Source organism: Castor canadensis, chromosome 8, assembly GCF_047511655.1.
Source record: "Castor canadensis chromosome 8, mCasCan1.hap1v2, whole genome shotgun sequence".
Classification (NCBI taxonomy): domain Eukaryota; kingdom Metazoa; phylum Chordata; class Mammalia; order Rodentia; family Castoridae; genus Castor; species Castor canadensis.
Window position 1 is genome coordinate 116,393,490 of NC_133393.1, and position 26,950 is coordinate 116,420,439.

Genomic DNA, 26,950 nt, shown 5'->3' on the forward strand with positions numbered 1-26,950 from the left:
CTCCTAACCTGATCTTCCTTCTACTAAGGAGCAATTTTATTTTCAACCAGTATCATGGCCATTAATCCAATGAGTATTACTCAGAAATTTGAGGGATATAGGTTAAATATGCTTTCATTCATAACATCAAATTCTTAGTTATTTTTTTAAATTAATGGTTTTCTTGTCTTCTTAAGACTGTATTCTGAGTAATCTTATCTTTTAAAATCTTTGTTGTTGCAACTGATTTTAAACAAATCAGTAATTTTTGTTTGGTCTTACTGATTTGGAAACCTTGGTATAATCTTGTTCAAAAAAGCTTTATTGTTTCATAATTGTATTTTGAGAAAATAAATGTTCAATTTCTTTTTATGTACAATGTCTTTCATAACCTTTTAACATGTCTATTAACAGATTCGGAAACCAGTGAGGTCCAAACACTGTGGTGTGTGCAACCGCTGTATAGCGAAATTTGATCATCATTGTCCATGGGTTGGTAACTGTGTAGGTAAGTTATATTAGCGATTTTTAAGTATATTGTTTGTGTAGTAAATTACTTTCAGTAACTAAAGAAGTACACTTGTGCCCCCTAATTATCATTCAAAATAGCAACTCAATTGAGAAGGAAAAAAATTAGGATAATCAGTGTCTGGAAGACTGATATTTTGCTGTTTGTTCTCTCAGGTGCCTACTCTGTCCTACTTTCTCCAATGGGAAAAAATGAAATTTGTCTGATAAAGAGGCACATAATACTGTTTTTAAAATTAAACTTGAGAAAGTAAGGCAGTAATATCTGAAATGATGTTATGTACAAAGAGAGGAATGACAGGAACTCTCCATACCTCAGTGTTCAAGAATGGTGTAATCTGAACTGAGCTAAGTGACCGGAGAGATAGTTCTGGGGATATAGGGATATGGTAGAAGGGAAGCAATATATAGACCGTGTTACTGCTGGAGAGAAGCCTTTGAAAAGTTGGATTATAAGGTTACAAAGTAAGATAAAATAGGACATTTTGAATCTCACAAAGACTAAGAGTGAAGGTCATTACTATGTTTTATTTGGTTCTTTGGGACTATTGCCTTTGGAATGAACATCATTGCAGTCATCACATCTTTGTGTGTAATTTATAAACATTCTTATTTTAAGACTTTTATTAAAACATTTATTTTCTTGAAAACCATTTTACAAGATAATTAACATATGTGATTATTGTCCAAGTTGTACCACACCTTTCATAGCATACCCCTCAAAGGTGTATTACCCATTGTTTTTTCTTAGCTGAAAAAAATTGCTCTGTGTTGTTCTTCAGGTGCAGGCAACCATAGATACTTTATGGGCTACCTATTCTTCTTGCTTTTTATGATCTGCTGGATGATTTATGGTTGTATTTCTTGTGAGTACAATTAGTTTTTTGCCTTCTTAAAACATAGATGTTTGGATATTCATATTATACTTACATATTAACAAATTGATGTAATGACAAAAGTCTTTTAACAAAAAAAATGGCTTGGGGCACCTAATGAAGCATAAAGGAAAAATATAAGATATAGATCTATCGAGTATGTTCAAGATATAGTATAAGCAAACTAATAAGTTAATCACTTTTTAATGTGTATGTCCTTTGTTGGTTTAGTAGGCTTTGAAAAGCTTCTGGGTAAAATACACCAACATTTCACATCACGTGCTTGCTTTACTCTAGTAGTCTATAGACTCAGAGGTTGTGTTCCTCTCTGTTATCAAACAGTTGGGAAAATATACTTAAAATTAAGTTTGTACAGAACTTGAAATATTTGAAAAGTAAGTTATAATTAATGGGCATATTAGGTATCAGAAACCTTTTTAAGATAAGTTATCCCTTGTTTGATCATACGGATTTAGAACCTTAGAGGAAATAATGGGCATTTGTTGCATTGAGAACCCAATGTGGAAAGAGTTTAAATGAAAATGTAAGTTACTGTGCTTCAGGGTGTGGTAAGGTTCAGTATAAAGATATATTTACTCCTGGTTTTAAAATAAGTCTTAGAAGGATTGTTTCTTAGTCCTCTTGCCCCAGAGAGATTAAAAATAACGAATGCTAATTGCCCTAATAAACAAAAGTAGGCTACTTTCTCAAATAAAGGTTGAGAGATTTAGTCAAAGAGTTTGACCTGATTTTTGGCCCATCATATCTGAGAGAGAACACTTTCTTGCCAGTAAGAGAATTCTTTGTGGAAACAACTCTCAGGGAGCAGATTGTTAGAAAACTTCCACCTTACTGAAGTGATTCTGCTATGTTTGTGTGCCCCCACTCTGAATAATCTGTGTCATCTTACCAGTTTAAAGAAAATGTTCTTTTAAGTATTGTGTATATGCAATACCAAATAAATTGTTTGTTCTTTTAAGATTTGCTGCTGCTTTTCCATTTCTTTCTTTGGTGTATTTTTTCACTAATATATAACAAGGTTAAAAGTATAAAAACATTTGCTACTGTGCCATCAATTAAATCTAGACTGATAGATCATGCTTCCTAAGTTGTGTTAGAACAAATGCTTACCTGAGGTGCTTGGATGATTACTGAATAAATGTGACTTACTCTTCTGGTTTTAGACTGGGGACTTCACTGTGAGACCACCTACACTAGGGATGGATTTTGGACATATATTACTCAGATTGCCACATGTTCACCTTGGATGTTTTGGATGTTTCTGAACAGTGTTTTTCATTTCATGTGGGTGGCTGTGTTACTTATGTGTCAGATGTACCAGGTATGTGCAAGTGCATTATTTGTTCTTCAGTATGCTAACTGCAAACTCTTTAAAAATTCTCTTTGCTTAAAAGACAATAATGTATTTCTTTAAGGATTAATTTTATTTTTTATTTACTTTTCCTTTCTAGCTCCCTTTTTTCTACCTTTCTCTTCTCATATTAAGAACTTCTGGCTTTCAGTTCTGCTTTTAGCAGATACTTTATTTCTATTATTTCTCACAAACACGTGAGCTTAGATTGATGATGCCATTAGTTTTGTGTTCATTTTAATGGTACTTTTTATTATACATAATTATATTTATTCAGAAGTCTTTTTAAAACTAAGGATTTTGTATTCATTTGGGTGTTTGCAACGTGGTCTCACTGTGTAGACTAGGCTGCCCCAAATTGTTGATCCTCATGCTATCTCCCACGTGCTAGGATTAGAGATAGGGACCATCACATCCTGCTAAATTAATGATTTTATAAAGCTCATTCTAAAACAGGTTGTTGGAGAAGTTATCTGTGTACATAGTGTCCTTATTTGTGTAATGCCAAGTAACCTGGGTTCTTGTGTATTTAATATTTTTTGTATTTAATTGGCTACTTTTCATAGTTACAATGATACTACGTAAACTAGCTTGATAATCCTGAGGGAAAACTAAAAGCAGATTTCATCATTTTTCTGTCCTTGCTACTCCTCTTGAGACCTTTTGGTTTTTACACTAAATATTCAGAAGGAATAATGGGTTGCTTTCTCTTTCCTCTTAGATATCATGTTTAGGTATTACTACAAATGAAAGAATGAATGCCAGAAGATACAAGCACTTTAAAGTCACAACAACATCTATTGAAAGTCCATTCAAGTATGTAAATACTTATGAATTTAATATTTCCCTTTGTCAAAAATTTCCTTAGTAAGCAAACTCAGTACTTATCTAGTGAAGACGTCAGAGAGAAGTGTTCTCTTTAGGTATTGCAGTAGGATTTGAAATAGGGAATATTTCCTTTACTTAACTGAAGATTTCTGCAGAAGTAGTATTGATTAGTTCATCATAACAGAATTTATCACATTAACTGCATTTTATTTGTGATATATCTTAATATATATTTTTAAAAATTGCATTTAGTCTGATGCTTAAAATAGTGTCTTAATTACATGAAATATTTAAAACTGCAATTTACATAAACTGCTCCCTCCCCCAAGCTTTTGTAGTATTAATAATTATTGCCAACTTCTGGAAAGCAAACAGACCATTACATGAAAGCAGAATTCTCCTATAGGTACAATAATTATATAAGGTGTAAAACTGCTTGTCGGACTGGGAGCATGACTCAAGTGGTAGCATGCCTGCCTTGCAAGTGCAAGGCCCCGAGTACCACCAAAAACCCCAAACAGAACAAAAAAAAGAGACTGCTTTTACAAAAGTGTTACTAAAGTCTTAAAATTCTCTGAGCTGAATTCTTTTCTCTAATTTGTTACTTTATGTCCACTTCCAAGTTGATGTGTACAATTATTTTGTCTTTTACTCCCTTTCTTAATTTTGGAGATGGTTTATCTCCTTGCCAAAAAATCAATAATCAAGGAAGATTTTTATAAAAAATTGAATAAGGCATTGAAATTAAAAATAATGTAAATTTGGGTAACTTTCAAATGTAATTGTGTAACCTTTTAAATTAGCAAAAGAATAAAATCAGTGCTGGCAGAGATAAGGAGAAACATGAATGCATATATATGTATATATATATTATGTATAATTTTACATGTATCTTATATATAATGCATATATTATATATATATATATAATCATAGTGATAAGTTGGTATTTTCTTGCAAGTAGCCTGAGTTTTCAAGCTTAGAAAAACACATGTTAACACCAAAGTTATATTGAACTCATGTTAAATCATTTGTACTAATTGATTTTTTTTTTCTTTTTGGGGGCTGTTTTTAGCCATGGATGTATAAGGAATATTATAGACTTCTTCGAATTTCGATGCTGTGGCCTCTTTCGTCCTGTTATTGTGGACTGGACCAGGCAGTATACAATAGAATATGACCAAATATCAGGATCTGGGTACCAGCTTGTGTAGCAGCATCTTTATCCTATGAAGCATATTGCTTAGTGGTGCCTGAAAATTGCGTCTGTCCGCGTCTCTCACACTCGAACCCACATCCTTGGAACAACAGCATGCTATGTGTAGAGCTAACAGTGAATTTTACAGTCTTTTTTTTTTTTTCCAACACTTTTATTAACAAAAGTAAACATGGACAGAACACACTGCCACTTCTGGGAAGAATAAAGATCATAAAAATTTGAATGGTTCTTAATGTGGGAATTCACAATATAGTCAACTTTGTGGTTTTGTTCTCATAACATTTTTCATGAAAAGAGTGAACTTACTCTGTTGATAAATATGGCATACTGATCAGAAATGTTCAGTTCTAACCAAAAACTAAATTTATGTTATATGGCTAAATTTTATGAAGCAATACTAAAAGTATTGCATCTAATTCCAGGAAAATTGGAAGTGACTAGTATTATGTACATTTTTAAATGTACATGTAAATACTGTGACGAAAATCATGTGGTTTTATTAGGGATCTACTGTAATGTGTCTTTAAAGGCACAAGAAAATAATGTTCACAAAAATGTGCTAAATCTTGTTTCCATCAGCTGTTGCAATGCTGGTATATTTCTAGTTCAGTGAAATAATTTGTAGCAACCTTGCTCTAAGGTTTTATGGTCTGATAATAAAGCACTTGCATGAGTATACTAAGTCATATTATTTTGTTGAAATTTAAAAGCCCTAAGTGCATGATATACTTCATAGAATGTATACTAGCAGAAAATATCCAGTGAAGCATAAATTAGAATTTAATTTCAAGTAGAAACAGTCCAATTTTTAAAAGAGTTGAGGTGGGAATTTCAACAAAAGGCCGAACAAGTAAGATACTGCAAAATTCTTACCAATAGAGATAAATGGATATACTTTTTAAATTCTGAGCTGAAAATAAATTGTAGGCAAAATAATGGAGTTTAAGTTAAAGATGGAGCATGTCTCTGTAAATAGCACATGTGAATAAAAGAAAAGCTAGTGGTATATTCCATTTTTTTTAATGACCTATCAGAAAAGTTTAATCCCCAAGATTATTTAAATTTTCAATATTGAATGTTTTGAAGTTTGTTAGTGCTGTCTGAGACAATTTCAGAAAGATTTTCTTACTATTAAATGTAATGCACTGATCAATTTTTGTTGCAGCATTTCCATACCCTCGTGGTGAACTACTAGTCACTGCTTCCATGAATATTGTTTACAGAGTGAGACTTGGTTTAGTCCTTTTAAATGCTGTAGCAAACTGTGGTTCGAGCAACCTTGGGAAATCTGTGAGAGGGAATGGTAGGGTGGGAGGGAGGGTAGGGGGAGGAAGGTCAGACTGATGACAGATCCTAGACCAGTATAAAGAATGTGTATCTGTATATAAATAATTTATCAAATAGTTTTCTCTTTGTGTCTATGTGTATTAGTGTTTTTAAAGCTGCTCATTTCATTTTGTCCAACCAAAAAGAAAAGGGAGATATTAATGAGCTTCTAGTGATGTTCAATATTGCTGTTAATAGGCATTATACCCTGCAAGTTCACTGCATGTCTGATGCTTGGTAAAATTAGTATTCCCTGTAAAATGCAAAATACAGATATTAAAGCAATCTAGAGGTATACCGCCCCTTGCCTTAGTAAGAGGAGCAGTGAAAATGTATATAGTTGATGTTCAGTATTTCCAAGCACTACCATTTTTTATAGTAATTTCTTTGACCATAACTCACACATCAAGATTACCCTAGTGTACCTGAGTGTTTTAATATTAGAAAACTGGCATATGTACTTTATTTTTGAAAAGGGAAGAGATGGGTGTGGGGGTGGCAATAAATAGCAGTGTGCCATTTTGTCATAGAATGTAAAAAATTGGTTAACTGTACAAATGTCTCCGCTAGTTTTGACTAATTGGGGGAAATTTTAAATAATTTTTAAATTCAAAGTTATTTATAAAATGCTAGGATTTGTTTTAATTTTTTGTATTTTGAGTCACTTTACATGAAGACTCAGTTGTAATTTTTATCAGATACATTTTTATCAACAGATAGACTATGGTTGTTTTCTCAGTTTGAATGTTGTTACCATGTTCTTTGTGGTACAATATTCTTCTCAGTGCAAGAGAGATGCCTCTCAGACAAAAAGCCTCTGGTTGTATAATTACATGGAAAATGTTTGCAAGGAAAATGCTTTAGTACTAACCATTTCATAGTACCAGTGAAATCTACAACTTAGAATTGTCAGATGTTCAGGAACCCAACTATGCAGCAGTGTGCTGTCTGTTTCATTATTTTGTAGATCCTGTGCGTGGAACCCAGTTTAACCCAGCTCTAAAGTTGTATATGAAGGTGAACCTTTTGGGAATAGCTCATATCAGCTTAATTGGATACTTTTAGGAAATAAGAACTTAATTCTCAGCTCTGAATACAAATTATTTCTCTGAAGTTCTTTCCATTATTTTTTGTTGTTTGTAGTTTATTTGAAATATTAATAGTTATAAAACAGCATCATACTTAAGCTATGGGTATTTTTATTTTATATTTTCCTTATTTATAACTGTGCCAAGTGTTATTTTGCTACTTACTGTGTTACTGTGGAAAGAAAAACCTGTAAAGTGTTTAATAAATTAGTTCTCCTTACATAAATTAAATGTCAGAATTTTGTAAAAATATTAATCAGAATAAATATTGACTCTTACGTGTGTGCTTGTTTATAATTTCACTCAATTCACTTAAAGAAACTGATGAAACCATGATAGTGGAACTTATGATACAAGAAGATTATTCTATATATTTATATATGATATATATATTTATATATTAGGAGTCAAATGGCATAAGAGTGTAGGAATTTGCAAAAGTGGTATTAGTATTCTAAAAATTTCCAATTCTGAGTGTATGCATGTGTGTAATTTTTTTTTAATAAAAAGAATAAAGTTTTCTTTATGAATTTTTGGATTTCACGGCATCAGGATCTTCGGAGACTTTAAATCTGAGTTTTAGATGTAAGAATGCCTAAATGCAGTTATTTAAAATATTCCAAAATGAAACCTACCAAACATTGATCTCAGTTAATTGAAAAGTTATACATGACAAAGAAAGATTGAGAATTCTAAAAGCAAAAATTATGAAGGGAACTTTTCTGTTAACATGACTGTTCATGGTTTGAGAAGTCACATATATTCAATAAGAATATTAACTTGGACTGTTACTCAATTCTTCATTACTTTATGCTATTGAAAAAGTTCCAATATTTTGTACAACTTATAAAGCAAGTGATCAGTTTTCATGCCAGTCAGGTACTTTTCTTCTCTTACTAGTCCATTTACCTGTTACCAGGCTGAATGTTTTCGGGCAATGCAGTATTCTTTGCTACTTTTGCAGAATTGAAGAAAACAAACAAACAAAAAGCACTTCAGTTTACAGGGCATATTTAAATTGTATCTGATTAAAGTAGAGCTAGAGAGTCATGCTAAGCCTCAGATTCTACAGTTAACCTGTAATGATGTTTAAATACTGATAAAAGGACTTAGTGTTTTTTAACACTGCCCACTCTGGTCAGTGTGTCTTTCTGAGAAAGTCTTTAAAAGGGCCTCTATAGCTCTGATCTGCCTCTAGAGATTCTGTTTTTTAATACTCCCAGGTAATTTGAATGCAGATTGTCTGCACCCACACTTTGGGAAATCTCCCAATAGAAAAGAGTAAGCACCAGGGTATCATGAGGCAGGAAGGAATGAGGTGCTATATTCTGAATGCCAGTTCTGAGGAGCTGAAATGGCAATGCATGTTACCTAGCAACCCTCACTCTTAAGGCCTGCTTGCTAGCTTAAAAAGAGATTCTTTCCAACACTTACAATCCAAACATGAGCCTAGTGAGTTAAATGAGTAACGGGGCTGATTCTCTTAACAAATAAAATGGAGATACGGTCCAAATGATGATAGCAGCTCCTCCAAAAGGTTAATTAAAAGACAATGAACACCCAAATCAAGCTGAATTTTATTTAAAATGTAGAAGAAAGGGTTCCTGAAAATGCTGGTGAATAAAGCAAAAAGATACAGTGCTCTCTTCCTACAAGTTAGCCAGCTTATGTAAGTACAGGGTAATACACAGTACTTCATGCTGGTAGAATTTCACAGTAGTTCAGTGTTATTAGATTATCTGTGTCTAGATTATGAAGAGATTCTCAGTGTGTGATGCTTGGTCCTAGGTTTACACCTTTACTGAGCATGAACAAGGGCTCCTGCTCCTTGACCATAGCCAAATCCCTTGGGCCCAAAGTTCTTTGCATAGCATCCTACAAAAGAAAAGGGAGAGACAGTACAAGTCCATTAAGCTTTGCTAGCACTGCTTAAGACAGATCCCCAAAAATTTAAAAACAAATGGTTGGCTGTGACAGCGAGTTCAAGTTATTTAAGATGTTAAGTGTGCTTTGTTGTAAGTATCCTTATGCCGTGAAGGGAATTCCAAACATTCTGTCTAGTTCCAGTGTTCAGCTCATGGTCTCACTGAGTTAGAAGCCTGACAGTCAAGCCAGGTAAGATATGTATTTATTACCCCAACATATTCCTATGCTTTCCATAAAGCATGAAGTCAAAAGAAGACTATTAATAGTGTCTATTTATTTGTGGAAGAGTTTTAGTTCTGTTTGTGTGGTGATGGTAGGGATCAAACTCAGGGCTTCACGGATGCTGTAAGTGCTCTACCACTAAGCCACACTCTCAGTCCAGTACAGGAGTTTTAAATGGACAGGAATTTAAGACTAGTTATCTGACGTCTGTAAGCATCTCTGGGTCTCATTTTTAAACAGCTAGTGATCTCTCTTTACAGAGTACTTTCTTTATACTGGTAATACTTCACTAAATAATAGTGTGTATAGTCATATGGGTGGATTTTACCTTTACAATAGATTTCACCTTCCTTCTCAGTCAGAGTTGTTGATTCAAGACTCTTCCCACATTTGGCACACCGGAAACAGTTTTTATGCCATGGCTGGAAGAGACAGATGCATTAGAAGGTTTAAGAGGCCCATTTCCTGCAGTATGATTTAGATGTGGCAAGAAAGTGACTTGGGAAGATCAACTTCGGCAATCCATGAATGCTGTGATTTGGCTCAACTAGGAGCCTGAAACTGACCCTCCTTGGTATTTTTATCTGTATGCTGGCCATCCACAAAAGGATTGTCTTCAAACTCCATTCACAGGAGACCCAGGCTGGGAGCTCTACCACAGAAGGGCTATTTCCCTAAGAGCAGTCTATGGCCTTACAACAAACCCAATCTGCTCCTTTAAAAATCAGTTGCCTTTCTGATTGAGAGCAGCTCAAAGGAGTTAAATTGTAAATTTTCCAAGTCCATGAACCTACTTAGCATCTGGTTTCCTGACCCTGATTACACCGAATGACCTACAGACTTTAGGGTTTTTTTTTTTTTTTAAATGTCTTTGTAGTTAATAACCTTCAGGAATACCCCTTATGAAAATAAGTTTCTTTTAAGCCAAGGTGATTTGTTAAATAAGGGCATCACTTCTATAATGAATGATTCTGATGGGAATTCAGTTTAAACAAATTTAATTCAAAACAGAAGATACAGTGAGTTATAAGAGAAAGGGAGCAGAGAGGAGTCACAATCAAAATAGCATTATACCTTTCCAGCTCCAATTATCTTCTCAGCAGCATATACAGAATCCCCACATCTGGAACACTTCTCAGCACCTCCATATTTCTGAGCAAATTTAGAAGTGTTCGGATTTGTAGTGGGCCTGTGAGGCTGAGCACTTGTGGAAGAAAAGAAAACAAAAACCAATGAGGTAAGATTTCCCAAGAGGCCCTTACAAGCCCATCAAGCAGGAATGATGGAACTCTGCTTCTGTGTCAAGGCTAGAAGCCTTTGCAAGCTGGGAAAGGGGGGAAAGAAAAAAAAAAAAACCCTCAGGTGCTGGCCAGAATTCTTTAATGAACTATTCATGGACTCATTGCTACAAAGATAGCCAAGCCCCCAAACCAAAATATCTATGTATAAGCAATTCATTTAATCCCCATGTTGGCCTATTCACTAAGCAATTCTACCCGATTTGTATTAAGACCACTGGAATCACATCCAGCTTTGTACTTAACAAGAGAGTAAAAAATGACTGTTAGACAATTCTGGGATTAAAAAAATTCTGCAAACAGGTCAGCTGACTTAGTAGTCTGTAACTAAGAAAGTTGAGCATGTTTTTCAGATTTAGTTTGCAATATAAAGTGTGACTAAACTCTCTTCATGGAAAAGTATCTTAGAAAATTTGCCTATTGCTATGTGTTGCTTTTCTTTACTTTTTCTTGAGATAACATGGTATTTTATGTCATTTGAAGGTCAAGGGTAAACCATGTTTCAGCAGGACTTTTTTTTTTTTTTTTTCAGTACTGGGTTTGAACCCAGGGTCTACACCTTAAGCTACTCTACTAACCTTTTTTTTTGATGGGTTTTTTTTGAGATAAGATCTCAGGAACTATTTCCCTGGGTTGGCTTTGAACCACAATCCTCCTGATCTCTGCCTCCTGAGTTGCAAGGATTATGAGTGTGAGCCACCACCCCCCCAGACTAGCAATTGGTTTGGTTTGGTTTCTTTTCCAGTCAGTAAGTAGGTACAGTTAACATGTACAAAACACCCTCTGGGCTTTGAGGCCATTTTAGAACCTTAAAGGACAGCACTGAGTGAACTGCAGTGACTTAGTGTCAGTGTTTCTTACTGAAAAAGCAATGTTTTCCTAACTAGTTTAAGTTATAACATATGTAAAAATCAATCTTAATTTAGAAATACTACCTTTTCATAAAACAGTTCATTCAAGCATTTCACATGCATCTTCAGTATTTCTACTACATCCAGTTTATGTAGTAATTTTTATACTTCCACCCAAGTTATTGAATATATAGCATTCTTTGAATCATTTGTGGCCAGTTTGAAATACTAACTATATGTTTCTCCAGTTGTCTCTAGTGTGATTATATATTATTTTCCAAAAAGAAAAAAAAAACTTTCCACAACCTACTGCTTTTTAAAGTAAAAAGTTCAGCCTGAACTGAAAATACAGGTCTATCTCAATGAAAATGTCCTCCCCACTCAGTGCTGTCACTAAGGAGATCCAACGAACATCACAGCTACATGCCACATGGGTCTTCAGAGTCTTTAAGGAAGGAAAGGAAGTCCTAATACTTAAGGATAAATAGAATGTGGCCCGTTAAGAAGGTCAGGCAAGCCAGGCACCTGTAATCCTAGCTACTCAGGAGGCAGAAATCAGGAGGATAGTGGTTTAAGGCCAGCCGAGGCAAATAGTTCGTGTGACCCTATCTTGAAAATACCTAACACAAAAAGGTCTGGCGGAGAGGCTCAAGGTGAAGGCCCTGAGTTCAAGCCCCAGTACCGCAAAAAAAAAAAAAAAAAAAAGAGGGTCAGGTAACCATCACACAGGGCTTGCTAATCACTACAGAAGGTGGAGAAGCAGGAATGAACAGGCGGTACCAATTGTCTTGGTGACGTTGAAATTATGGCCATAATCACTGATTTGGGGTCACAGGTAAACATCGCTTTGGCTGAGGGGAGCGGGTACAGATTCATGTATTAACCTCTGAAAACAAGAATGGGAAAGGAAAGCAAAGCAAGTACCTCAAATTTTAACAAAGAAAGGGAAGCTGAGCTTCTGTGGGTGATGGCATCTGCACACTGGTGCACGAGAAGGCCACCCTGACATTGTGGGAAGAAAGTGTTCTAAAGAAGAGAGGTGAACCTTAACACACTTAACACAATGTAGAAAGCCCAGGTTTGGAAACAAATGGACATTGGTTCAGATCTTAGTTCCCGCTCTGTGACCTGATCCTTAGTGTCTTCATCTGTAAAATGGGAACAAAATGGCTACACCCCAGTTACTGAGGACTATATGGATTAAGGTAAATGTCGAGCAGACAGCAGGGACTTCAAACACAATTGTTATTTCAGCCAAGCAATAAGGAAGGCATCATATTTCACACAACAAGCTTTGGAGTTAGGTTAAGTTCTGGGCTCTACAATTCACTAACTGTGACTTTAGAGAAATTACTTAACTCTCATGTTCTCATTTTTTTTTCTTGAGTTAAGACAGGAAACTCTACCTTGTAAGATGGTTGTGATCACTAGTTAGCATGCTAGCACTGTATGGTGTCTGGTATGGATATATGGCTTTCTTGAATATAAAATGGATGTGAAAAATGTAAAGATCAAATGAAAATAGGAAGAGAAAATTCAAAATGAAGAGATTATGCAGTCTTAATATGAAATACTAAGTGGACATTAATAGCTTTGGTACCCTGATCCTTTAAGACCCTTTAAGATCCTTTAAGATTTCACATTTGTCTGTCAATCAGAAAAAGGATTTTCTATTTTTCAAATAGAGAAAAGTAATTTCTTGATGAGGAAAGATTCTTACATGACTGAGGCATTTCCACTGACTGTTAATTCCTCATGATTAAGATACATTTCTCTATAATTTCATCTGATCTCCAAAGTACTATGAAAGTACTATGGAAGTACATTTAAATAACGTGCTTTTGAGAACATCTCAACTCCTTGATACACACCGTGGAATGCAATAAAACCAGGGCTAAGAACTTAGGTCCAAAACTGTCAAGATTTTGAATTTAAAGAACAGACTCTAGTTTACATTAAAAAATTTGAGTCACATTTTGTTTTCTTACTTTAAGTTAAAAATCTGGGAACTCAGATTCCTGTTCCCCAAGCAACATTAATTGTTATAACTTATTTCTGAACATATAAGAAATTCTCATATCTCACCTTTCTGGCTTGATGCCTAGCCTCTCACCACGGTCCATGTTGAGTGTGCCAGCACCCTGGCCATATCCATAGCCTTTTGGTCCATACTTTTTCCCATAGCAGGATTTGCAATAGATCTCTTCATCATGAATTGCCACTGTTGTGCTGTCTAAATTTTTCCTACAAACCACTAAGGGAGAAAGTTAAGATTTTAAAATGGTCCAACAATACCCTTTCCTTAGAGCAGCAGGGTCTACAAATGGTAAAGGCACTCTCCTTCATAGTTTATCCTGTGGCTTCCAAAAAGCCACAAAACAATCTAGACTGGTCAGCTATACTTGAGGATTATTTGCCTTCCTCCATAAAATGACAGTTATTTCTACCTGACAGTGTCAGAATTTTAACATCTGGAGGCCTCAAACTTTTCCAAATGATCTGCCTCCTGGTAGGAAAGAGAAGTTTTGGAGATGACTATAATTACATGCACAAAAACAATGAAACTAACAATAGCTTAGTCTCAAACCCTGCTCCCAACCATCAACAATCTTTTCAGTCTTTCATACAAGTATTGTTACATTACAAGTCAAAGAACAAGAGGGGAGTGAGTGCCTTGGGGAGTTGACTGTGTGGCTGCTTGGACCCAAAAAGCACTCCCTGGGATAAAAACAGTTTTAAATCCAGAATTCTAGTTTCCATCACTACCTTACAATGGGGAAGAGTATTATTCTTCCATCTTCCCATCAAATTCTCCAACAGTGGTAAGTATGTCTGAAAATCAGCAAGGGGTTTGAAGCCTGCATTTGTTTTCCCTTCTGTCTCAAAGGCAAGAAATACATTCCTTCTTGTGGATTTCTTGCCACAAGACACTTCCACATATTCCAGTTCATAAAACTGACTAATGTCATCATGTTTTATCCAGACATTATTTCACTTTGTAAGACTTCAATTAAGCTTGAGAAAAAAAGGAAACTTGGGGTACTCACTGGTAGCACAATCAGGCAGCTGAAAATCAAAAATTAATGTAGGAGAAAAAGGAATTTTACCCCCTTAAAAGAGGGAGGGAAGGAAAACAAAAGAACAGAAGTGGGGAAGGAGAGATGACTGGTGGCTGGTTTTAAATAAAGTTAAATTATGAGGTTCCTACTATCTGAGACTAAAATCTTCCCTAGTCAAAATAAAATGACATCTACTGTGGAACCAGCTGGTGAAGCTCAAGTACTGAAATATATTTGTTTAAAGATAGCTTACCCCTAACCATACATTACTGAAGGACAAATTACCCTAACAGAATTGAAAAACTGTTTTTGAAAAACCTGTATTTTAACCGTGAAAAGGATAGATATAGGACGCTTTCCCACATCATATCACTGAAGTACTGACTTTATTATAGTGTGGCCATTACGGCTTAACCATTTCCAAAGTATATGCATTTCTAGTTTCTACACTTTTTTTGGTTACAAGCCTGCTGAAAAATACTTTAAAAAGTCACTACTCCTAAAAGAACATATGCTTAAACCAAATCTGAGAATCAGTAGCCATTATGGAAGCACACAGGCAAGCATTCATAATGCTTTACTTTTTGTAACTGCAACTTTCTAGTGTGGATTTCTACTTGTCTGCAAAGCAAAGGCAAGTATCTACATAAATGGGTGAGCTCCTCTGCACATTAAAAAAATCAGTAAATAAAGTACCACTTGAAATCAGAGGATGATTAATGAAAAGCTTTTTAAAGCTGCTACATTACTGTTTTAAAACTGAAGACTCAGTTGTCACTACAGGGAAATTGTGAGGGGGGTTCTTTTTTGTTCTGTTTCCCTGATTATTATCTAAAGATTATTGTCTTTAGAACATACAGGCATGTGTTGTTTTATGTCCTACTTCCAGACAGCTGTAAGCAATAGTAACTACCAATGTGCCTGAATGGAATTCTCATATACTACACTCCTTTCCCTGAAATTTAGAATATCAATAACCAAAAGTAACTCTGCACATTCAACTACCAAAGAAAATAGAATTTCAGTGCCTACAGAAATTAAGCTTGTAGACAACTGAATTTCAATTATCAGTGTGGTAAGAAATAAGATTTCAAAGAGACGGAACCCAACCAAAGAGAAAACTAGGGTGGAAGACCAGTTAATCTATTCAAAAACTGGAGCCACGCCCTTACTACGTGCCAGAAACTATGCTAGGTGCCAGACAGACTTCACAGATGACACTGAGTTCTGAGCGAGGCAGGGGAGACAGGTGGTAAAGTGAAGGCCAAATGGCCAAAACAGAGGCACTTGTTCTTCCTGTTCAGCTTAGCACTTACAATGCCTTAAGATGACAGGTAAAAACCACCTGTGCTTCTAATATAATCTTTGCAGAACCACTATTTTTTTCTTGAAAGGGTAAGTTGAAGCTTTTTACACATAATCTTTGTGGAAGGCCTATCTAAGGCAATACTTACTGCACAGAAAGCAGCAGCGGTGGAAGCTCTTCCCGTCGCACTGAACCTCCTCTGCATGGTACACAGTCCTCCCGCAGGCCCCACACTTGTTTCCACCTCCCCACACGGGCATTCTGTAGGAACAAAGGATTCCTTAGCCTGTCCCTTGTTTTTGTCTTACATGCTCCCCAGAGGGCTGTTTATACCCAGGAGGCAGCTGCAGATCTTGTTCCTTTAGGAACCACTCAAACCACATCTTTCAAAGGCCTGTAATTCCTCCAAAATAACCTCATCTCTTCTTCCAAATTACAGCTCTTTCATTAGGAAACTCTGGCTTGTCCTGCACAAGATTTGTGTGTGTGTGTGTGTGTGTGTGTGTGTTTCCTACAAGATAAAGGACTTGTATTCAATAGAACAGCACAGGGCACCAAGCACAAAACAAACTGAGCCACTAGAATCTGCAGGAGTTAAGAACATGCTGGGAGTGGAAAGGCCAACATCACCCCCTCCCTTGTCCCCAGTTTTTAATGAACATTTTTTTTAATTTAACTTAGTTGGAGATCTTACACTTGGGTGGAGGTTTTTTACCTCATGTGCAATTCATTGTAATGACACTAAATTCTTAACATTTATCATACACAGACTATGACATACTTTCCAGGGAAGAATAATGTGCTGCCTTCCAAGAGCAAGTTTTACATTTGATTTCTTACTTGCCTCAGTTATAGCATACATAGTTGTGTCTGTAACTCTGTGACTCCTACAACTGTACGCATGGAGCCTTGCTGTAACCACAACAAACACCCACCCAGATGGCTACGATTTAAATTTCTCTGCTTTACTAAATCCAAGGTCCACTAGTACAGCCAACAACTGGTTTCTCTCTCTGATGAGTCTGTCAGGCCATACAGAAAATACTACCAAGTTCCCTTCCCAGCAGGGTGAGCTGTTTGTAAAACTATGTCAGAATGACCTTCAAACAACGAGGCCTGGTGTAATGGTCCAGCTGGAAGTTTAAATCCCAGGCTATCTATCTTATCATGATGCAGGGCCAGCATTTTCTAATCTCCCTTAACAAACTGGTCTATTGGGACAGTTTTAACTGCCTGGTTCTGAATGCTAGTATCCTCAGCTACCTTAGCCAGACATAAAGTCATACTTTTAAGAAGGCATGTGAGGCCTGCCCTGCCCTGGCTGGTATCCAGAAATGGTGAAATAATTCCTTTTTTCCCCATCATCCTTTTCAGACCTCCATTCTGTGAGTGGTATTTGCAATTATTGCCTGTTGAGTTTCTCTGGATGTGCTGCTTGTCTCGCTAGGAAATAGGTGGTTAAGAGAATGGATTTCCTTCTAATGTAAACCTATCCTGAAAAGATAGGAAGGAAGTGCTGCTAAGCAGAAAAAATTTAAAGAATCTCCAGTCCTCAACCTGAGAAAAAAAAAAAAGACAATGGTGAAGTCCCATCCTATCCCATTGAGATGGTGCAAAACCCAACAATTTCTTGAATACCAGGATGAGGAAGATTTATTATAGAATTAATCACTAGTGGGTATTGTGCCCCCTTTCTGCTAATTAGTATAGCAAAAGAAAACAAACTAATACAAACCTTTTATATAATCTTATACCACAATAACCCAGAGCATGATCAATGGACTCATCTTGTTTAACTGGGAGTCTGTACTTAGAAATGGGGTGTGTGTGTATTATACACCTAGTCATGATGTATAAGAACCAGCCACGAAAGTTAAAAGGGGCCAAGAGACTGAAGAAAGAGGCAGACAGGTCCAGGACTGTACAAGTGCAATTTATTGGGGAATTACGAACAGAAGCATCTTGCTTGCAGCAAGTAAGGAGGAGCCCCACAACCCAAGGAAGGAGGTAGGGGTTTATATGCTAAGCCAGAGGTGGGCTGAGGGCAACTTTCTCATAAACTATATTAGTCCAAGTTCACTTAAGAAACAGATCAAGCATCAGTGGCCAACTCAGCTGACTATCTTAATGTCTTTGTCCTATAAGACTTTGTATTCATACCAGGATCATTTGGTGGGTAAAGTGGAGGTTATGACCAACATAGTCCTGTCAAGCTGGATTCCTACACATTCACTACAAATAGCATGAAAAGCACTGGTTTAGATGGTATTGACTCTATCCCTGTCTTAGCCTGTTTTGTGCAATAGAATAATTGAGAATGGATGATTTATAAAGAGAAAATATTTCTCACAGTTCTGGAGGTAGGAAGTCTAAGATCAATGCACCAGTAGGTTTGGTGTCTGGTAAGAACCTGGTCTCTGCTTCCAAGATGGCACCTTGAATGCTGTGTCCCGCAGAGAGGAGGAACCTTCTGTCCTTACATGGCAGAAGAATGGATTAGAGCAAACCCACTCCCACAAGCCTTTTTTTAATGGTAGTATTAATCCATTCATTCCTAAATTTCTTCCACTAGGCTCCCCCATTCCCAACACTGCTGCATTGAGGATGAAGTTTCAATCTGAGTTTTGGAGGAGACAAAAACACTCAAATCGTATCAATCACCAACTCCAGGGCTGTAGAAGTCATCGCTTAGTCATGGCCAGTCAGATCACTGCAGTCCCCCTTGTTGCCTTGTGCCATGTGCACATAACTCAATCCCGTTCAATGAAACTTAAACCCAGAGCTGTGATTCAGAACTGTGAGCTTGAGAGTAAAGGTGCTGGTAGTAGTCTAGCCACTGTAAGAAAATAACCTAAGATTAAAGCCAGCATAGAGGAAAACAGAATGTGTAGAGCCGTTAAGCCCCCTGACTCATCTGTGCTTCATCTTAACCAGCACCCCTCAATCATGTAAACCAATAAATTCCCTCTGTAAGCCATTTGCAATCGGAGGCTCTGTTCGCAAATAACATCACCCCTCCTCCCACACACACACACAGACCTGTCAGTATCACACGAAACTGTCAGTTCAATTTGCAGAAGGCCTATTCTCAGATCCAGATAGGAACAAAGTACTTCCAAGGGCCCACAAGTGTTACCAGGCTTTCTGTGAAGGCATCCCCATAACACACAGGATCAGTATCTTGCAACAATGGAACATATGTGCAGTCCTTCCTTTTGTTGTTACAGACATGTTTTATTCCCCTTCCTGGAGACAGGTGCTCCAGTGTTAGTTGAGCAGAATGAAATTTGAGCCTGACTGTAAAACCTATAGCACAAAGTCCTGGCTCCAACAGCCCGCACTGCCTTGAATTTGGAGTGCAATTAGAAATACTGATTTTATCCTTGCCTTAAACTTTTCTGTATTCTCATATTCTCATATGAGTGCTCATGGGTGCAACAGGCATCCATCCACTGGAGATTCCCTCATGAGTCTTAAGGAAACCAAAGGTCAAGCCCAGTCTATAGGTACACTGCAATTACTTCATTAACTGGCCCTTAAAAAATACTTGGCTACAGTTGAGGCATTTCTCATATTTGAACTGTTTAATATCAACCTATTCATTTCCACACATATTTACTTTGGAGCAATCACCAATAAGGAGCAACATGTCTATCAAGACTAAGATTAGATTAGGTTGTCTTTGAATAACATTTGAAAATACATTTTAAAAACCTGGTCTGGTGGTGTGGCTGAAAGTGGTAGAGTGCCTGCCTAGCAAGCTCGAGGCCCTGAGTTCAAACACCACCCCCCCAATACCACACAAAAAAACCCCAAACTAATCATTTGATGTTATTCTCTTTCTTGCCAGTGAAGAGCAGTCTAGAGTTGCTTTTTTTTTTTTTTAAGGAAGTACTACTTTCCCTTCCTAGATGTGACCCAGTCACTTTAAATCCACTTGCTATAAATCCACTCTAATTTTTAACCTTTCATGCCACATCAGCCAAATGTGAATGTGTCAGTTTTCAGGACATACCCATCAAACTTCCACAATATTCAACTTCCTATGTTATGAGCATTTGTTTCTACTACATCTCTCTATTTCCCACACCGTCTTCTAGACTATTTAGCTTCTATCAAACATTTCAAGTTCCGTTCAGTTTAAAGGCATTCCTAAGTTTTTGATAACCTTTTCTGTGATGCAGGCAAATGATGTAATTAGAAAGAGCATTCTCAGAAAGTTTCGGCTAGGCTTGTTTTCTTTTGTATGATGGATAGTGGGTAGTTTTGATTAGATGTTCTTTATATTACTATTTTGTATGTCCTAAAGTATTTCATATGGGGGGAAGGAGGAAAGGTAGGTAGCAGGTTGATTGGTCTACACAGACTTGGGTTAACAACTATTATCACAGTTGTACAACCCTGGCTTTAGTTTCCTTGTCTTGTAAATGGGGGAAGGTAGCTCTTGGTACCTTGTAGAGATGATGTGAAAATAAAAGCCACTCAACAACCTCTGAAGAACATACTTGCAGAGCCACAAACAAAGTAAAGAAAAATCTTAACTGACTAGTCACTCATAAGCCTTTTTTTCTGGGACATTAAAATGCACTGCAAGCATAACAATAGCTCTACTTTCAGGGGTGATGGTCTAAGGCATAAAGTTCAAATTTACACTTTTAGGTTGATCCTGTATGAACGTTTCCTGAACTTGATAGGAGGGTGTGTGGTGGTCTTCCATTTCTGTCACTCTTGGTATTTCTGTGCAATTTTTTTTTTTAAATACAAGGCTTCATTTTTCTTCCAAGCCTTTGGCTGCACGATTCCATAACAGCTGCCATTAATCACAGCAGACTGGATGTGCACTGAGCAATCTGGGCTGCATGCCTTTCCCAAATCTTATGCATTCAGTTACAGACTGGTAAGAGCAGAAATAGAATCCCACTTTACACACATCTTGCAAAATCAGCCAGACACAGGCTCATTCTGTTTGTTAGTCTTGTTCCTTGGTTCCCAATGTCTGACACGAGTTCCCACACCAGGATTTCTCTACTGCATTAGACTAACAAGCAGGGTTAACATATGAACACCTTGTGCCATCTCTCTTTCTTGCTTCTCCCCAAGCTAAAGCACCACCCCAAGTAACTACCGACCCTTCAAGGAAATTACTGTCATCTAAATCTGACTCGTCTCATGGTAAAGTTACTATTCTCTAGATAACCGAGTTGCCAAATGACCACACACTCTTATACCACCGGAGCTGCATTTTCTGACTTACTTGAATCTGAATGGCCATGTGTTTTAAGTCTACATGTCATCCATTATAATCAGTTTGTTACCCAATCTGATACTAAAGGTATGGAGTGAATGTGCCCATTGACTCTGATTTTAAATTCTTCCAGAAGCTCTGACACTTTATTTCGCATTTAAGTATTTGTTATTACACTAGAATGTGGATATAGTTCAATTTCTCAGAAGGGAATTTTCACTCCTCAGAAGGGATGAAACCAGTCTCATCTTCACCCATTTCCAGGGAAGAGTAACTTGTTAAAGAATGTAAATTAGACCCAGGTGCTGGTGGCTCAGGCCTGTAATCCTAACTATTCAGGAGGCAGAGATCAGGAAAACTGAGGTTCAAAGCCAGCCAAGGCAAATAGTTCGAGAACTTATCTCGAAAATTACCCAGCAAAAAACAGGACTGGCAGAGTGGCTCAAGTGGTAGAGCGCTTACCTAGATAGTGAGGCCCAGAGTACAAACCCCAGGACCAACGCCTCCTTATCCCCACATCCCCCACACAAAAAAAAAGAAAGAAAAGGAAGGAAAGCTAGTCTAGTTATCCTCTGTGACCCTGGCCAAGTTCCTTACCCTCTGAACTTCAATTTCCTCATCTCTAATTTGGAAATGGATGAGAACTATCTTGGCACAGTGGGGATGTAATGAGACAGCATTTGTAAAGTACCTGGAAAAATGCCAGTACTTCACAAACATTGGCTTCCTTTTTCTTCAGAAGTACTACTGGGCCTCAATATGGCTACCGAGTTCAAGCATTAGGTGACCTGCTGAGGTCACTGATCCCCAAAGCAGCAAATCAGGCTCATGTTTTGCCCTAAGAACCACAAGCTATCCCTCAAACTTCCATATCGGATTTCCTGCAAAGAATACTAGGGTTGGGACCATTCAAATCCCTGAGTTTATCAACTTAAAGTTACCAAGGTACATTCACAGGAATGTATTCCTCCCCACCCAGTCTTCACCCACCAACCAAGTAAAGTAGTAAGCAGCCTCTCTGTGCCACTTCTTGCAAAAAGCTCTCCATGGCGTTCTCACACTCACACTGCTACTTTCTACCAAAATGTTCTCTGCTAACCTAAGTCAGAGCTCAGTACAGAGGGCAAACTCCCTTTTATCTAGTAAATGCTATTGTGCTTACCTCAGCCTCAACATTCTAACTAGTTCTGTTATGTTACACCTATGTCTTTGACTTGGAGTATAGCCAAATCCTTGACACATTTGAATCCCGTACCTGCCAAATCACATGTTGCAATTAAAATGCAACTATGGTAATCCATCTGCCATAGTCTACGCAGACTACATGATATTTAACTAGTTAAACAATTTAATATTTGCCTGATTTTTGTATGGACGCACACTTAGAATTAAATGCTGAGACTCCTGTTTGTTTGCAAATGATCATAGGTTGGTTATTTGATCTGTTTTCTTATTTTAAAAAATAGAAAAAAATGCTTATTTATACCCTAAAGCAGTTCTAGACTAAACAATATATGTAAAACAGAATAGCATCTGCCACATGACAAGCAATAATTAAATACTTCTACAAAGTTTACTATATCATTTTTTAAAATTACTCATTTATTCACATGTGCATACATTGTTTGGGTCATTTTCCCCCTCTGCCCTCTCCCCCCTTCCCCTTTCAGTTCCAGGCAGGTCCTGTTCTGCCTTTATCACTAATTTTGTTGAAGAAAGGACACAAGCCTAATAAGGAAGACAAAGCGTTTTTGCTAGTTGAGTTGAGGATAGCTATACAGAAATACTTCTAGCATTGCTTTCGTGTACACATTTGTTTTTAACTCTGGCAGTACTGGGGTTTGAACTCAGGGCTTTGCACTTCCAAGGCAAGTGATTTATCACTTGAGCCAGACCTCCAGCCCTTTTTGCTCTAGTTATTTTGGAGATAGTGTATCACTTTTGCCCAAGTCCACATGAACTGCAATCTTACTTTAAGCTTCCCACCACTGCTGGGATGTCGGATGCGTATCACCACACCCAGCTTTTTTTCTGTTGAGATGGGCTCTTCCAAACTATTTGCCCTGGCTGGCCTCCAACCGCTATCCTGATTTCAGCCTCGGACTCCCAAGTAGCTAGGATTGTAGGTGTCAGCCACTGACACCCAGTTTATCCTTCATTTTTGTCAAATTGTTTGCTTACTAATTTTAATCCTGTTAACTGACATAGGCATTACTATTATTCTTATTTTATGCGTGAGGAACCTAAGGCATAAAGATATTAAGTGGCTTGAAACTCTGAATCTGAAACAAAATTACCAATTCAACTTCAAAAATACCAACAAAATTCAAATCCAAAAGTATTTCCCTGATGTTATGCTAAAACAAAACCACTGCTAGCCACACAGATATAGTAGTCCCGAGCTCTCCTCTATGGTTATAGCATAGTCTTTTCAAGTTGGGTATTTCCTATATTGCTGTGTACTAGATAAGAATTCAAATGTCTCACCATTTCTCTTTTTTGTGAAGCCACAAGGAAACCTTTTCTATAGTTAACTTTGAAGTTCTTGGCCCTGATGTCACAATGGTGTCTGCCCTTTTTTTAGTAGCCAAATACAATTAGTAGTGTTGGCACAAAGAAATTAGTGAACAAAAAATGCAAGGTATTTTGCATAATTCATACATATTTCTATTGGTTCTTCCTTATGACTTACAACAATAAATTTTTTAACAATCAGAAACTGTGCCTGGCTTCTTTGGAATTCAGTTTGAGAAACACTTCTCAAAATCAGGATTCTTAACCTAGCATCCACAGGTTCCTTTAAATTCTGGGGATGAATGAACTCAGTACCATGTACTCTATTTTATGCACTTAAAGACATTTTTACCTGCCTGTGGTGGCTCACACCTGTAATCCCAGCTACTTAAAAGGCTAAGGGAGGAGGATTGAAAGTTTGAGTCCAGTCTGGGAAACTCAGTGAGCAAAATGAAAAATAAGAAGGGCTAGGGATATAGCTCAATGACAGAAACATCACCTACACACACAAGGCCCTTGATTTGATTTCCATTAGCGGAAAACAAAAACAAAAACACATTTTGGGAAAGGGTCTAGAGGCTTCATAAAGAGTGTCAAGAAGTCTGTGACACAAAAACTGAAATCCCCAACCCCAACCAGGTAATTAAGGCCCCAAAGGAGGCTTAAGATTTTTGCCTAACACAACCCAAGAAATATCCTGCAAATTCCAGCCCAGGCAAATACATAGTACCTTGAGAAAATCTGTGAATAGCCACAAAGGGAGAAAGCTAGCCTTGAGGAGGCAAGGTCTGGGAGATACAGTTCAAGTCTGAGTCAGCTCTCTCTGGAAGACTTTTTCACAAGTAGCTATTTCTTCCACATATTCAGAAAAGTGCAGATCACAGTCTAATTACAATGACTATCTTCCAGCCAGGCCTGCACTCTGTACATGCATCTACTTTCCTTACACAGCCCTACAAGGTATACACTTCCATACTTGTTTTACCAAATGAAATAACTTAACATTAACTTGCCTGAGGCCACCAAACCAATGGGTGCTGGCTTCAGTTCTGCCATTTCTGTTATTCTATGCCTCCTCTCTTTTAGAGGGCTCTTTTGATTTATCACATTTTTAACAGAAGAAAAATCAGACACCCAGATCTCCATAGCTATTTAGTAACAGGGTTGTGTCTGGGACCCAGATCTAAAAAAGCATTTATAAAGTAAAGATGCGCGTGGTCTGCAGTCTGCAAGTAAAGCAGGCTACACGTTTAGTAACCATTTCAACAAATACAGCTTCCGAGGGGGGAGGGAGAATCGAGGGCTTAGAAGCCCTCCCCTCTCCTACCCCCGACCCGGGGGTGCCTCCATGGAGCTCTTGAACCTAGTTCTGAACCCAGGTTGACTTTCAGAACCTGTTGCAAATTTTATAACCAAGCATTCTTGCACCCTTGTTTGGACCTAAATGGTAGAAAGTTCCGGAAAAGCTAGGAGTGATCCATCCACATTTCATTGCTGTTCTTAACAACATTTAAGATTCGGTGCTTGGTGAGCAGAGACCACCAAACAATGGGGATGCCAGGAGCTCAGTTCGCCGGCAGGGGAAGGATTCGGGGCTTGGCGACTGTGGAAGCCCCCACCTCCCCAGAGGTTACCCGCCCCCCTCAGCGGGGAGAGAACCGAGTCCAGGAGGAGCGGGATGTGTGTGTGTGTGTTGGGGCGGGGGGTCGGGAGGGAGGCAAAGCTGAAAACGGCGGATTAGCAGCGACACCAAACTCCCGACCCCGCCTCTCCTTTAGGGGAACCGGCATTGAGAAATGAAAGGTCACGTAGGATTATTTACCTGCCCTGCAGGCTGAGATTCCAGTGGAGGGCCTGGGCGGCCTCGGGGAGACAGCAGGTGTGTTGGGGGACAGGAGGGAGAAACTGGGGAGCAAGGGTAGGAAGATGGGTGGGAACACAAACGAGGTCCGGGTTGGGGATGTTAGAGACAGCGGGCAGGGTGGCCTGCACCGGAGTCGGTGGGAACCCCTCCCCAGGGTGGACTTCGGGGCGGAGCCGACCCCACTGTCCCTACTCACTCAAGTTGGAGGCGGGAGCACGCACCGCAGGCGGAGCTAGTGAGGCAAGGCTGCAAGGAGCGCGCCGGGAGTCCAGGAGCCAGGCAGAAGCGCGCCGGCGCCTTTTAAAGCCCCCGTTGGGGCGTGGCCTGCCAAGACCCCGCCCACTGTACCCCTCCTCCCCCCCACCCCCCGCCCGCCCGCTGCGCCCGGCAGATTCCCGGACCCGCTCCCGAGGGCTGGGTGTCTGGCGGGAGGCTGCTCGCGGCCGGCTGCGGGCTGAGGACCAGTAGACAAAAGGCAGCAATCCCGCCTCTTCCCGCCCGGCCGGCATCTTCCCGCGTCCCGGGACGGCTGCCACCGGTCTTCCCCCCTCTCTTCCTCCCGACGGGACGCGGCCGCTCCCCGGAGCCCCTGGACTGGGAAAAGGGGACTTCCTTACTCAGCCGGGGGCGGGGCGACCGATGGTCCCGCGGGGACCTCCCCACCCGGGGCGCGGGTTCCCCTTCTGCACGAGGGAGCAGGCAAAAAGAAAATTGGTCCCACTGGGGTTTCCTCCCTATGTAACTGAACTCAACGTTTATACACGTCCTTGGTGGACTCATGTTTCTAGTCGGATTTCCAGCTTCTGGGAATCCACAAGTTTTCCTGTTGTTAAAGAGCAAAATTCCTCCTCTAGACTAAATAAATGACGTTATGAAAACGCCTCACGCCTGAAACGTTTTGCTTTCCCCTCCTCTCATTGCTGAGGGGGAAGAAGCTACACCCACGCCGAAACCCTGGCGCCAAAGGGCTCTGGGTTTCCATTTGTTAATGTCAGAAAAGCCCAGGGATTCTGATGACAATTGACAGGGGAAAGGACTTAAAAACTGAGCTTCAGGATGATTCACATTCTAGGTCTCTGGTGGGTTATCTTCCTATAAATAATAACCCCTTATAGTATTTGGGGCGTGGGGAGCCCAAAATAAGTAGTGACCAAAAATACCCCTCACATAACCAATCAATCGCCTTTTCTGGTCCAGAGCTTTTCAACTCCACACAATTGACATTTGGGGCTGGATAGTTCTTTGTTGGGGGTGAGAGGTCCTGTGCATTGTAGGATGCCTCTGCACCCCTCGGGCACATTGTGACAATCACACAGGTCTCCAGACACGGTCAAATACCTTCTTGAGGGAACGCACGACACAGTGGTTGAGAACCACTGCTCTGGTACATAGCTGCATGACAAACCACAGAACTAGCTTCTAATGTTGTAATTGTTTTATTTTGCTGGGGC

At 38.7% G+C, this 26,950-nt stretch overlaps 2 protein-coding genes across 9 annotated transcripts in view; one reads left to right on the plus strand and one right to left on the minus strand.

The window, feature by feature from the left end:
* Positions 1-7,492, plus strand: part of Zdhhc17 (zDHHC palmitoyltransferase 17) — a 72,238-nt gene extending 64,746 nt beyond the window's left edge. For all 5 annotated transcript variants that reach the window (XM_020184961.2, XM_074083974.1, XM_074083975.1 and 2 more), the window contains 5 exons: positions 394-487; positions 1,290-1,373; positions 2,567-2,724; positions 3,476-3,570; positions 4,657-7,492. In XM_020184961.2, coding sequence (XP_020040550.1) covers positions 394-487; positions 1,290-1,373; positions 2,567-2,724; positions 3,476-3,570; positions 4,657-4,795 — 570 coding nt within the window. In that variant the 3' untranslated portion in view covers positions 4,796-7,492. The remainder of the gene's footprint in view (positions 1-393; positions 488-1,289; positions 1,374-2,566; positions 2,725-3,475; positions 3,571-4,656) is intronic.
* Positions 7,493-8,779: 1,287 nt separating this feature from the next.
* Csrp2 (cysteine and glycine rich protein 2) lies at positions 8,780-25,851 on the minus strand. 4 transcript variants are annotated; one of them, XM_074083978.1, is made up of 7 exons: positions 25,696-25,778; positions 18,227-18,351; positions 16,025-16,137; positions 13,597-13,765; positions 10,437-10,566; positions 9,691-9,784; positions 8,780-9,089 (listed from the first exon to the last, which is right to left on the minus strand). In XM_074083978.1, exons 3-7 carry the CDS (start codon positions 16,134-16,136, stop codon positions 9,013-9,015), a joined length of 582 nt encoding a protein of 193 aa, XP_073940079.1. In that variant the 5' UTR covers position 16,137; positions 18,227-18,351; positions 25,696-25,778; the 3' UTR covers positions 8,780-9,012. The 4 variants fall into 4 exon arrangements, with proteins under 4 accessions (XP_073940079.1, XP_073940081.1, XP_020040549.1 ...); XM_074083980.1 differs by having other exon boundaries at positions 18,227-18,346; positions 25,696-25,776; XM_020184960.2 differs by lacking the exon at positions 18,227-18,351 and having other exon boundaries at positions 25,696-25,851.
* Positions 25,852-26,950: the final 1,099 nt, after the last annotated feature.

Coding starts and splice junctions, on each gene's coding strand:
- Csrp2 (XM_020184960.2), bottom strand. CDS start 16,136: ATGCCCGTGTGGGGAGGTGGAAACAAGTGTGGGGCCTGCGGGAGGACT. Junction 10,567..13,596: donor CTAGGCATCAAGCCAGAAAG/GTGAGATATGAG, acceptor TTCTTCCACAAG/TGCTCAGCCTCACAGGCCCA. Junction 9,090..9,690: donor AGGTGAAATCTATTGTAAAG/GTAAAATCCACC, acceptor TTTCTTTTGTAG/GATGCTATGCAAAGAACTTT.